Here is a 13,472-nt window from a genome sequence, read left to right on the forward strand (position 1 = left end):
ACGTTGGATTTTCATTCAGTTTTAATATAAAAGTGAGACCTAAATTAAAGAGCCACGGGACTTAGCTCCTCAATAAAACAGTGTGTTTATGAATATTTGCTCATACTTTTCTTCTTGTTGACTTACATTCGTGCTCGCTGATGCAAATGGAGGGCAAATATGTTGTGAGCTAAATTTGTCTCTCAGTGTTTTTATGCAGCATTATTCTGGGTCACAGCGAGGCCCAGAAACAAGCCTCTCCTCTAAAACTATAACTTTGTTTCCAAATATTGCATCAGTCTCTTAAGTGTATCTATGGCATTTGAAGCAGCGTGCGCTGGTTTCAGCAGCTCTCTGGTTTGTCGCCTCATTTGTTTGAGTGTAAAAACAGGATCAGTCACTGAATGAACGACAATCGCTTCTGGTTTAGTACAGCAAGCTCACATGTAATAGAGTGAAAGAGTAACGTTGAATGTGATTTTGATATAGTTTTTTGTTGGTCCACACTGAAAGTGAAAATAGATGATATTGAAATGCCATCAGCCAATCAGAACATTATATGTTTAATGCATAGTTTTGTGCAACTAGATTTTGAACCAATGAGATGCCACTGTGGGCGGGGCTACCAGCACAAATTAAGCATATATGCAATTAGCAGATGCTTTTATCCAAAGCGACTTACAAAAGAGGAAAAAAGACAATTAGTCAAAAGGAAAGCAGTATTCAGAATAAAAATAAATAGAAAATGATAAACCATCAAATTCACTCATTGGCACTTACATCATACTTATTTCACGAGCATATTTCCCCTCCAAAATCATTATTATTATTATTATTATGGACCTTTTCCCTCTACATTCTCATTAACATATTGCAAAAAATAAGATAAACATATTTACACTTGCATCTAATTTTTGCATTATTATAAGCACATTTCCCCTCCAAATCCTGATTCCCATAATAAAATAAATAAATAAATGCAAATAAAATAAATAAATAAATGCATTTAATTGTGCATTATTATTATTATTATTAATAATTTTTAGCACTTCTTCTCAAAATTCTGATTACCGTAATGCAAAAAATAAAATAAGTTAATTTGCCTTTAATTTAGCAAGAAAACAGAATATTTTTAGCATTATTATTATTATTATTACTACTAACACATTTCCACTCTAAATACATTACCATAATGCCAAAAGGTTTTAAAAAAAATAATTTTACAAGATTTTTTTTTTTTCATTATTATAAAAATTTCACCTCCAAATCCCCTTTTATTTTTTTCAACATTATTATTATTATTATCAGCACATTGAACTGATTTTATAGCACATATTTTTAGGCTTCATTTAGGAAAATGTTTCTCTTTTGATTTAATTGTGAAATACAACCTAGACTCAATTTCATGATTTCATCAGCCAAAAATGAAAGTGTGCAATGTTCTTCAGTTGATGCAATGAGAAGAAGATAACAGTATCTAGGTTTACAGTCGAAACAATTCATTCATGCATGAATCTCAGGTATAGAAATGAATAAGATCTAGACCAATAAATACCTTTAAATAACAACAATTACCCAGCATGCCGTCTGAGTGTTTAATTGCAGGTTTTTTTTGCATATTTAGAAGTTTAGACCTGAATTTGAAATGTATGTATCTAAATTGCATATTGAATTTCCATATATTTGGATTACGCAGTTGTAACATAAATAACTAATAATCTTCATACATAAATGAAATAGGTAAGACAAATTCAAGATTTCTGTTGTGATGCTGATTATTATAAACTGAATGGGTTTTAAATGCACAATAACCAGCTGGTAATTTCAAAATGCATTTACTCAAATTTATTCATTTTGAAAACAATTACATTTATTAAAAAAGCATGAACATGGTTAAAATATGGCTAGCTGTACAACGTGCAATGTTGAATTAGATAAAATGCTTGAGACTGAAAGTGATTTGATGATAAATATATAAACCTGGTTATTGTGCATTTAAAACACATTCACTATTATTAACAATTAATATAATATATTATTATTCAATTTACATAAATAACAAATATTTATATAAATACAAAAATAAATATTACATATAATAATAACAATAATAACAACAATAACAACAACAACAATAATAATAATTATTATTATTATAAACTATAAAATGACTCCATTATACCACAAAATATAAAATAAAATGTTATTATTAATTATTTTTTATCTAGAATCAACAAATATGTGCATTGTTTATAACTAATTAATACAAAATATTATATTTACACACAATATAAACATAAAAATATAATTATATTTTATATAACATAAAACAACAAATACATTACATATAATTATTATAATTCATAACAATGTTACGTTACAATAACAAATTAGATTTATTTACGAATAAACCTGGTTATTGTGTATTTCAAACACACTCAGTTTATTAGTATTATTACTGAAATCTGATTTGTTTCATGTATGCATGACTGACGGATATGCATCACATTTATTTGACATTAATCTAAATGCATGAGAATTTTATATGCAATTCAAATCCACAAATCTTAAATTGAGGCCAAAATATTTTTGGGGAGTTCAGCATGTTTCTCCCAGCCTACCTTCGAAGGCTCTGGCGGCGTCGACGAGGTGAGACCAGTCCAGGCCCGTGGCGGTGTCTGGCAGAGGCATGAGACCCGGGTCGCTGAACTTCGAGCGGTCGGCCAGCGAGCCGTCAGAGAACCAGAAATCATCTGAAGAGACGTTCACACACACAGAGAAAGACACAGATCAGCCACACACGTACAGCACCAAACCTTCCCCTGGGTCTCCACAGACAGCAGACCTGGAGAAACACAGTTAGGGCTGCAGTCTTCACTTCCTAATGATTCCCTTTTACAAGATCTCAAAGCTTCATCCTCAAACACAACTGACAGCAGAACGAGAGCAAGATCATCTGAAATCTGCTCACGAGGAGAGGAAAGCCTTCAAGAATATAGATGACAGACTAGCCCACACACACACACACACACACGTCTCTTCTGCTCACCAAGGCTGCATTTATTTGATAAAAAATACAGCAAATTTGTGAAATATTATTACAATTTAAAATAGCTGTATTATATTTTATTATATTGTAAAATGTAATTTATTTCTGTGATGCGCAGCTGTATTTTCAGCATCATTCCTCCAGTCTTCAGTGTCACATGATCTTCAGAAATCATTCTAATATACTGATTTGCTGCTCAAGAAACATTTCTGATCATTATCAATGTTGAAAATAGTTGTGCTGCACAATATTTTTGTGGAAACCATGATATATATATTCATTGTCACTTCTGATCAATTTACTGAGTCCTTAGTGAATATAAGTATTAACGTATCAAAAATAGCAGGTGAAATAGTCAATTTAGACTACTTTAACTTTTTTCATTGATCCCTTTCAGTATTGAGTGAAATGTTAGTATGTTTATAATCCATATTTCTCTTCTAAGGATACATGCAATGCTGCTTAAAAGCGGAAACAGTCATTTTATGCAGCAGCACTATATTGGACCGCCATCTGGTCAGCGGCTGAAGTCTTTAGATATGCTCTCGTTTGGGTTTAGGACCCGAGCTGCAGCCATCAGAAGCTTTTAAACATGGCCTAATTTTTCAATCAACTGCGTGTGTCCAGACTTCTCACTGTACATATCTCTCTCCCTGATAGACAGGATACACCAGTAACATTTCCATCTCACAAAGAACTGGCTCTGAGAATGTTGTGAGGGGGAAACACCGAAGGCATACGTCCCCCTCTCTCTCTCTCTCTCTCTGTCTGAGCATCAGAAGGATGCAATCTGTCAAATTAGAGCGTTCACTAGATGGGGAGGGTAAGGAAAAAATCCACAAACTGCTATCTGTCGAAACAATCAGAAATTTATCACACGTGACAGCAATTAGTCTCCTCAGGCCACTCGAAAAACTAGCTATAGATTAATCAGCTCTCACACTCTGATCAAAGCTGCTAAATGTGTTCATATTAAACATCCTTTAAACCAAATGAGATGTGATTGTTTGCTCTGGTTTGTGTAATTGCGTCTTTATCTGTCATTTATTTCTTGTGTCACTTGCAGCAAACCCCACTACAGATTACCGGTGGCAGGTGAATATCTTTAATTAGGGTTCATACTGTGGACCCAAATCATATTTGGACCATTGATACTCTATCTACAATCTCAATTAAAAGTGTCAATGGTCAGTTTGAGAGATAATTGGCGGTAAATCATCCACCGTAATGCAACAAGAAGAAGAAGACGCGTCACGCAGAGGCTGAAGAAGAAGAAGACGTGAACACGCTCAGGACAATTTGGACATTGCATGAATAAGAGGAATAAAATTATATAAATACTGTACAGTTTCTCATATTTACACATCAATGTATCATCACGAGATGCTGGATTAAATTTGGTTTTGTTTGTATATGTTTTTTTGACTCTCAAAGCCGTGATTCCCCTCCACTTGCATTATATGACTGACAGACTGCAATGTTTTGAGTTCAAAATCTCGGTTCATGTTTTACTGCAGTCACCCACATCTTCGATGCCCTGGGGTAAGCAGATAAACATCAAAATTGAATTTTTGGGTGAACTATGCCTTTAAATTTCCAAAATCACTTCTCATCAGCAATGCTTTAATAACAACAAAAACAAAATGGGTAGTTTGAATTTGAATGTAAGGAAGTATAATTAAAATAAATTGACATTGCATTTTGTATCTAAAATTGAATATGATTAAATTAATACAGAAGAATATAGAACAAAAGATAGATATATTGATAGAACAATAGACAGATAGATAGATAGATAGATAGATAGATAGATAGATAGATAGATAGATAGATAGACAGAGAGACAGTTAGACAGACAGACAAACATATATAGACAGACAGACAGACAGTTATACAGATAGAGAGACAGACAGATAGACAGACAGACAGATATAGACAGACGGACGGACGGACGGACGGACGGACAGACAGACAGACAGACAGACAAACAGACAGACAGACAGACAGACAGACAGAGAGACAAACAGACAGACGGACAGATGGACGGACAGACAGACAGACAGACAGACAGACAGACAGAGAGACAAACAGACAGACAGACAGACAGACAGACAGACAGATGGACGGACAGACAGACAGAGAGACAAACAGACAGACGGACAGATGGACGGACAGACAGACAGACAGAGAGACAAACAGACAGACGGACAGATGGACGGACAGACAGACAGACAGACAGACAGACAGACAGACAGAGAGACAAACAGACAGACAGACAGACAGACAGATGGACGGACAGACAGACAGAGAGACAAACAGACAGACGGACAGATGGACGGACAGACAGACAGACAGACAGACAGACAGAGACAAACAGACAGACAGACAGACAGACAGAGACAAACAGACAGACAGACAGACAGACAGACAAAGAGACAAACAGACAGACAGACAGACAGAGAGACAAACAGACAGACAGATGGACGGACAGACAGACAGACAGACAGACAGACAGACAAACAGACAGACAGACAGACAGACAGACAGACAGACAGACAGACAGAGACAAACAGACAGACAGACAGACAGAGAGACAGACAGACAGAGAGACAAACAGACAGACAGATGGACGGACAGACAGACAGACAGACAGACAGACAGACAGACAGACGGACAGACGGACAGAAGGACAGACGTGATGTCTGGTGAGGGTGCAGCACTCACTCTTGAGGTTGGATGTGGGCTGGCTGAGGCTGATGCGGGGGGGTAGGGTGCAGTGGTAGGGTGGCGTGCTGCTGAACAGGATGTCGTTGGGCATGGCCTGGTCCAGCATGGAGCTCCGCGAGCTGGCATAGGACGACCCCTTCCTGTTACTGCACACGCTCTCGTCCGACAGAGTCCGGTACAGCGACCGCCGCGGAGACAGGCTGCCTGCCGCCTCCGCCTGACAGGAGACACACACACACACACACACACACACACACACACGTCAAATCACAGATAATGGACGTTACACCTGAGAATCACCATTTTAATTTATTTTACTGCTAATAAAACCAATAGACATAAATGTGCAAATCAAGAATCCCAGAATAATCCCACTGTTTTCCTATCTTTCCCAGCAGGACGCGATTAGTAGCTTTGTTTTGGACTGATTGAATGGAAAATCCTTTTGTCGTTAAACAGCAGGATGTTATAAATAAAGCCTGTACTCTATCTGCACTGCTGAGGAATGACAAGAGTGTGTTGCTGTTCTTCCTCTTGTGACTAAAGCAGAGCTGTATTTGGTCAGCTGGATGAGAGGGATAAGAGCGTGCATCATATGGAGTCACATGTTCAATAACCAGTGTGTACTAGAGATTCTTCAAGAGCACCTGAAAGCATGTACTTGTCCAAGCTTAAACAGAAAAGCACTGCACTAGCAATGCCAAGGTTGTGGGTTCGATTCCCAAGGAATGCATGAACTGATGAAACAAATGAAATGTAATATAAAAGCATCTGCAAAATGTAATGTAATCAGATCAAATCAAATGTAACCAGTAATGTAAGTTAAAAGTATTGAAGTCAAACATTGGCTGTGTTCTAAAACCTATCAAGCATCCTTAATATCTACTATGTAGGCAGCATCATAGCTGAAATGGAGCATCATAAATTAATGAGCTGAAGGCTTAACACATTCAACAAGTCCATGCACAATACAATAAACACTTCACACAAATCACTCACTTACAACTGATATCAATGGCCTTAGCATGTTACTAAACCCTAAAAACATTAAAACACATAAAACACACAAAAGGCTGGCAAAACAAGATTGTATATTTAAATTCAATTATTTTTGTACCAGAAAATACACTACTATTCAAAATGTTTGTGTAAATGTTAGTTCAGCAAAGATGCATTAAATTGATCAAAAGCGACAGAATACAAAATATTTATATTTCAAATAAATGCTGTTCTTTTGAACTTTCTATACATCAAATAATCCTGAAAAATAAAAATCAATCGCGTTTTACATAAAAATAGGAAGCAGAACGACAGTTTTCAACATTGATAATAATCAGAAATGGTTTTTGAGCAGCGAATCAGCATACTAGAATGATTTCTGAAGGAATCCTGGAGTAATGATGCTGAAAATTCAGCTTTGACTCGCATGAATAAATTACATTTTAAAATATATTACAATTAAAAAAAGCTATTTTAACTAGTAATAATATTTTACATTATTACAGTTTTTACTGTATGCTTTAACAAATAAAAACACCCTTGGTGAGCATAAGAGACTTCTTTTAAAACAAACATTAAAAAATCTTAATTACACACTGCCTTAAAATGGCACCTAGATAGGGAGCTCAGTAGGTTTTGGAACAGACTTATAATCTTATATATAAAAAATACCTCTCAAATGGCTAAAGTTAAAGTTAAAGGATAAAGTTAAACACATACCCATGAGCTAAATCTTGCCAAAGCTATTTAGACACATTGTATATGTTTTCCATTCAGAGCGTGAGCTAGAGGAAGTTGGTTCATTCCCAGACAGAGTTGCCTGATCCTGTTCATCGTATTTATAGCACACAATACATCTTCCACTATTTGAAACTTGATCAAAAACGTCAATTTGCTGAATTGCCATCACTGCAGGGAAAGCAGACGTCATGGCACACAGGATTCGGCAGAGCTAAACGCCTTCAGACTCTCTGTTTTAACTTCCTTTAGACCAGAAATCCCACACAAATCCCATCGCTCAACCATGAACCAGCCTCAGCGAGTTCTCGCTCGCTCTCTGGCTTCCTGCACACATGCAACTTCATACTAGATCCGGTCTGGTCCTCTCGCCTCAAACAGGATTTGAGAAGCAGCTCACATAAAAATAAACGAGAGCAGGCTTTCCTATTCTGCATGAGCGTGCACAAACCTTCCTGTGGTCGCTCTCTCCAGGAGGACTTTCAGCCAGCATCATCTTCATGTATTCTTCTTTAGACACGTTGGGCTGCTGACCTCCGTCCTTCAGTTTGTCCCGTCCTCTGTCCTGCAGCCGACAGGACGTCTCCGTGGCGTACAGCTGCCTGCGGGGTCACACAGAGCCGGACACGGATTATAAACACAGGCTGGAGATGCTGTGAAGTTCAGGAGCGAGGGAAGAGCAGGGTCACTCATGCTTGTGGTCAAATACTGAGGACGGAGGGGTATGTGTGAAGCAGGACAGAAGAGCTGTAGATGCTGCAGGTCATGATAATCACAGCATCACACCCAACACTAAACTACCAGCTAATGCTAATGTTTCTTACACTTCCTTTCATCGGGTGAAGACGAGGAAGGAGAGAGATGGGGATGGGGAGATGTGACCTTGATGCTGCTGTGTGCAGCTCTCGCAGTGTGTGTGTGTGTGTGTGTGTGTGTGTGTGTGTCACGCAGTGTGTGAGTCACTGGCAGTGTACACACCAAGGCTAAAACTAAACCTGAATTACAAAAGAAATCCCATTTTAAATAGAGTTCCACTCTGTCAACAGTATCTGGAGCATGACATTGATCTAGCAATCCCTAGCAATTTGCAAAAAAAAGTTAAATCATGCCTTGTCATGGGGCATGTGGTGAATTACTGCAAGTAGCTTTAAAAAATATATAAACTTTAAATAAGGTTACAATTACAAATAAAAAGCAAATACAAATAAATCACACTGATAATTATAAACAGTGTTGTTATACCAAATAACAAGAACAGCATCTGAGACATTAATCTAAAGAAAAAGTAGAACATTTTTTTTTCAATAGTAAATTAAATAATTAAAACAAAACCAGTAAATAATGATAATAAAATAAATATATTTAAATTTTTTATGTATATTTGTGTGTGTGAGTATATATACACACACACACACACACACACACAATAATAATAAATATAAAAATAATGCAATAATAATAAAAATAACAATAATACAAATACAAATAACATATATATAATAATATAAGTAAGGAATAATGCATGAATTAATGTTTTAATTCACGATGTGGATGCAAAGAACCACTCGATGCAAAGCGGATTGCATGAAAATATTTAGCAGTGCATTATTCCTTACTTATATTATATATGTTTTTTTGCATAACTTTTATTGTTTGCATACATATATATATATTTTTTTATTATTATTATAATTTATTTATTGAAATTATCTTGTATTATATCAGATTAAATGATCTGATTAACTAAAGTCACTCCAGGTTATTAGTAAAACCAGAACAAAAGCTGAAATGTACTATATTATGGTTAAACCAGCTGTATTGAACACTATTACAGACCCAGAATCAGGCTTGGTATCGGGCTGACAGACGTCCACAGGGGAAACAATCACAGGCATTTCCATGAAAAGCTTCATTTCTTAATGTAAATAATAATACTAGACAAGCCATAAAATACACAAGCTGCGGCAGAGTTAAAGATCCTCAGTGAATGTGTAAATACTGGAGATGAGTTAATTGATATTGTGAAAGGATCACATTAGGATGTGCGCCGTCTTTTACGTATTTCGTCTCAGATAAAAATAACAAGTGAGCAATGCAGCATAAATCCAAACAAATGCAATAGTGAAAAGGATGTATTAAAACTGACTCAAAGCCCGCAGGCGCTGGACAATGTCATCACAGCTGTCTGGCACTAGCGCAGCGGTTTTAACACACTTGGCGACCCGTTGGCCTTTACTGGTGTGTGTGTCTATGAGCAACGGGTGATACGAGCACTACAGGCTATGTCTGAGTCTGACAGAAAGTGTCGAGGTGAGCGAGGGGAAGAGGGTCACTGCAGCACAGCAGGGAGACATTTACACTCAACGAGGAGAAGAGAAAGGTCAAGGGTCGAAGGGGCGTGAGCACAAACATACACAGTGGGGGTGTGAGCATGTACCTGGACCGCTCGGCTAGAGCCTTCAGAAGGAAAGACAACAAGCTCTCGGCTCCACTGAGCAAAAGAAGCCGAGGAAAGTAGTAGAAGAAACAGAAAACAAAGTTAGCAGATGCTTTCACATGGAGAGCGCTTTATAGTGTCAAGCCGCACTGCAAAGAGGAAAAAAGCTTCATTAGCAGGCACAATAAATGTGTGCGATATTGGAAGATGTGTCTAGAGGCTGGGTTATGTAACGTGAAATAAAGGCTGAGGTGGAATAAACAAGGAAAGGAGGTGCTAACTGCATTACACAGCTTCTTTCATAACAGCTGGAGAAAAGCAGCTCTGCCGCACCATCAATCTAAGAAGAGCTTTAGTGGAAACCTAAACTGAATAAAAGACATCAGTGGAGAGACGGACCTGAGAGAGTTTCATTCAGAGCACAAGTACACACATGCTATCTAAATGTGGACATAACATGCATTTCTTCTGTTGTAAAATAAGTCTAATTATAATAATTAAAGACAAACCAATACTGGGTTTGTTGCATTTAAGATCAAAAGCATTTACTGAACGGAGGGAACGAACAAAATGGGTAGTTTGAATTTGAATTTGAGGAAGTATCATTAAAATAAACTGACATTGCAATTTGTAACTAAATTGGAATTTTATTAAGTGACTACAGAAGAATACAGAACAAAAAAAAATAGATAAGCTGATAGAACAATAGATAGACAGAGACAGTACATAATCAGAATGATAGATAGATAGAACGATAGATAGATAGATCTAGATCTTTCCCACTAAAGCCATTATCAAAAAAAATACAAAAAACAAAAAAGACCAAAAAAATCTCTTGATGGCTCAATCACTTTCCATCCAGGATTTGTTCGGAGTCCAGTAGGAAGCAACGATCTTCTGTGTGGTGTATATAGTTTACAGTGATCAGACATCAGCGTACAGATCAATAATGAGAAGAGACACATGTCAACTACTGTATATGACGTCTCCACGCTTACAGAGCTGACTTAGCACAGACCTCACTTCAATCAAGCCTTGTTAATCTAGTGACAGTTCTCGGATCGATAGAGGAAAGCTTCACTTTGATCTGTTACCTATTGCAAAAGGGTTTTCGTCCTTGAAAACTGGAATTGCTTGATGATTGTGCAGTGGAGAAATTAATTGGATAAAGAAGTGAGAGACCTTCGCTGCTGGCCAAATTCAGCCTCGGAATAGATTGGTCTCTCCTGGCCTTTTAAACCAGACACTTAATGAGTCACGCTGGCACAAGCTTGGAGGGTAAGATTAAAAGTACTCAAATCGAAGGCCCAACCTAATTGTTCACATGAGGAAATTACAATACAACTCTTTTAGACATAGCTTTACTTGAGTGCTTTAAGAGATTTCAAAGTCTATGGCCAATGGTCAATTAAATTAAACCACAAATAACTCTTATATGAAGTGTCTAAATGTTGATTTTAGTGGCCTAAACAATTAACTCCCAAATAAACCAATCATACCAGCAGATGAATCAAATTCCACACACTCGTATAACTGCTTTAACCTTTCTGAGTATGAAAAATGGGGGGCTCGTCCGGGATGGGGTTCTCATCAGACCACATACACAAGCTTTGTGTGTATGTATTAGTGCTGGGCCCTGGCATCTGGCTACTGTGGGGGTCACCCTGGGCTCTGGAAGGTTCTAGAGAGGACGTGTTCTTGAAGTTGTGGGGTAAGGGGCTGCCGGAGCGGTGGGAGCCACTGGCCATCAAAACAACCTGAAATTTTTTCCTGTGCTGTTTAATTTAAGCACCAGTGGTTAGACAAAGAAGAGAAATAACTATGCAAATGGTGCCCAGTGGCATATTTAGGGAGTTTTCTCATCTGGCTAAGATGGTGCATTCGTTTCTCTCCTTAAACGTACAGTATGGGATTTGTGGCCACCAGGGGTCACTCAATCAAAATAATAACATAAGACGTACTTTGATGACGTCGGGAAAGAGCGTAAGGCTCATGGGAGTTGTTGTTCATTGGAACATGCGCTCTGTCGCTCCCTATCATTCTTCACTCATTCTAACTTAGTATTTTGACAATCACGTTTTTTCGAACGGAGAGATATATGAATTATGAGACCCCTATCAAATCAATATTCCATCTAGCTAGTAGTAAAATATGTTAAAAAACATGGTTGCCTTTTGTTAATAATTATAATTACGTTTATACTATGATATCGAACAAGATAGTGAACTGCATTTGAAGCTACTTTATCCAGCTAGATATAGAACAAATGTAGATTTACATGAGAGCTAGTCAGTCTACGTTTTACACAAGACATCATCGTTTCACAAAATATACGGATAGATACAGTTAGCTGAATGGATGCATACCTGTTTATCAGAATACAAGCGAGTTCGGCATCTCTCTGTAGTTTCAGCTTGTCACGAAGCTCTCTCTATCTTGGAAATGCAACTCTAATGTTTACCTGTGTCTTGTACTTTCTCTTGTCCCAAAACCATCTCGGGTCATTTTATTTCATCCGTACGTTTGCGCTTCACAGAACGTGCAGGCAAAGCATAATCATGATCCATAACTAAGTTATTGATTGAGGTTTAAATACGAATATAAACAATATAAATATAAAATATAATAGTCTCGATCAAGGCTGGCTACTACTTTTTCTTCTTCGTCTCGTCTTTGTTTCTGTTCACCTTTGTATTTGGCGGTTCCGCAGGAAGTTAGATAAACTAGAGGGGTTAAAGTTTATATGACGCCATAGACGGGCGACAAAACGGAAATAAAGAAACGTGCCGTGTCTTCAAATTAAACTATAATTTTCTCCGGATTTGAAAGTTCTTGGAAACTGTCGGGATAATGTAAGTATTCAACTAAAAAATATATATAACATAGATATAGTGATTTCTGGTATTTTCAAAGCAGAAAAATTACATATTGCACCTTTAAGCCCGGCTAACACTGTGCAATTTTGGCCACGATTTGGTCGTCTGAGACAAATTTCGAAAATCCTAAAAGATTCCTATTGTGTATGAGGAGATGTCGTCACGACACAGCGCCCCGCCCCCAGAGACCGAGTCTCCTCCCCTTTCCGCCCTTTTTGGGAGGATACCCGCCAGCACAGTTCATTGTTTACATAGGCAGTAGATGAGGTTGTCGTACTATTCTAGAAACCATTTGTTACAGTTTTTGGCAGGGTCAGAAGATTCGGCACGCAGTCAACCATACATTACAGGTCAGAAAACACCTTTAAAGTGATAAGATCAATAGCAATACAATGCAGACTGTTTCTAGGAATGACCTCTTGGCCTTCCGTTTAGGAGACAGCGGGTGAATTCTGCATCTACAGCACTCTGTTCGGGCATCTTTTGAAATACATCCACAAGACAAACATGAACTCAAGAACACACACATTAGAACTGACAACATGCCTATGAGCAGGACCCTGAGCTTTCTACAACATCATGACAGCTGCTATTCTCTCCGGTCCACCTCTAAGAGACTTCTTGCCATTTTTCTGCCTTTTATGTAACGGTCTATGCTCACAAGGGT

General features: G+C 37.6%; 1 protein-coding gene across 3 annotated transcripts in view; it reads right to left on the reverse strand.

The window, feature by feature from the left end:
- The window catches only part of LOC128025871 (signal-induced proliferation-associated 1-like protein 2), a 105,001-nt gene that overhangs the window by 4,891 nt on the left and 86,638 nt on the right, over positions 1–13,472 (reverse strand). For 2 of the 3 annotated variants that reach the window (XM_052612447.1, XM_052612446.1), the window contains exons 15-17: positions 7,944–8,094; positions 5,753–5,972; positions 2,601–2,732 (exon numbers count right to left, since the gene is read on the reverse strand). In XM_052612447.1, the coding sequence (XP_052468407.1) occupies positions 2,601–2,732; positions 5,753–5,972; positions 7,944–8,094 (503 nt within the window). Of the gene's footprint in view, positions 1–2,600; positions 2,733–5,752; positions 5,973–7,943; positions 8,095–9,232; positions 9,984–13,472 lie in introns of those variants that run through there. The other variant, XM_052612448.1, reaches the window with a different exon arrangement.

This window comes from Carassius gibelio, chromosome A13 (assembly GCF_023724105.1).
Source record: "Carassius gibelio isolate Cgi1373 ecotype wild population from Czech Republic chromosome A13, carGib1.2-hapl.c, whole genome shotgun sequence".
In the NCBI taxonomy this organism is placed as follows: Eukaryota; Metazoa; Chordata; class Actinopteri; order Cypriniformes; family Cyprinidae; genus Carassius; species Carassius gibelio.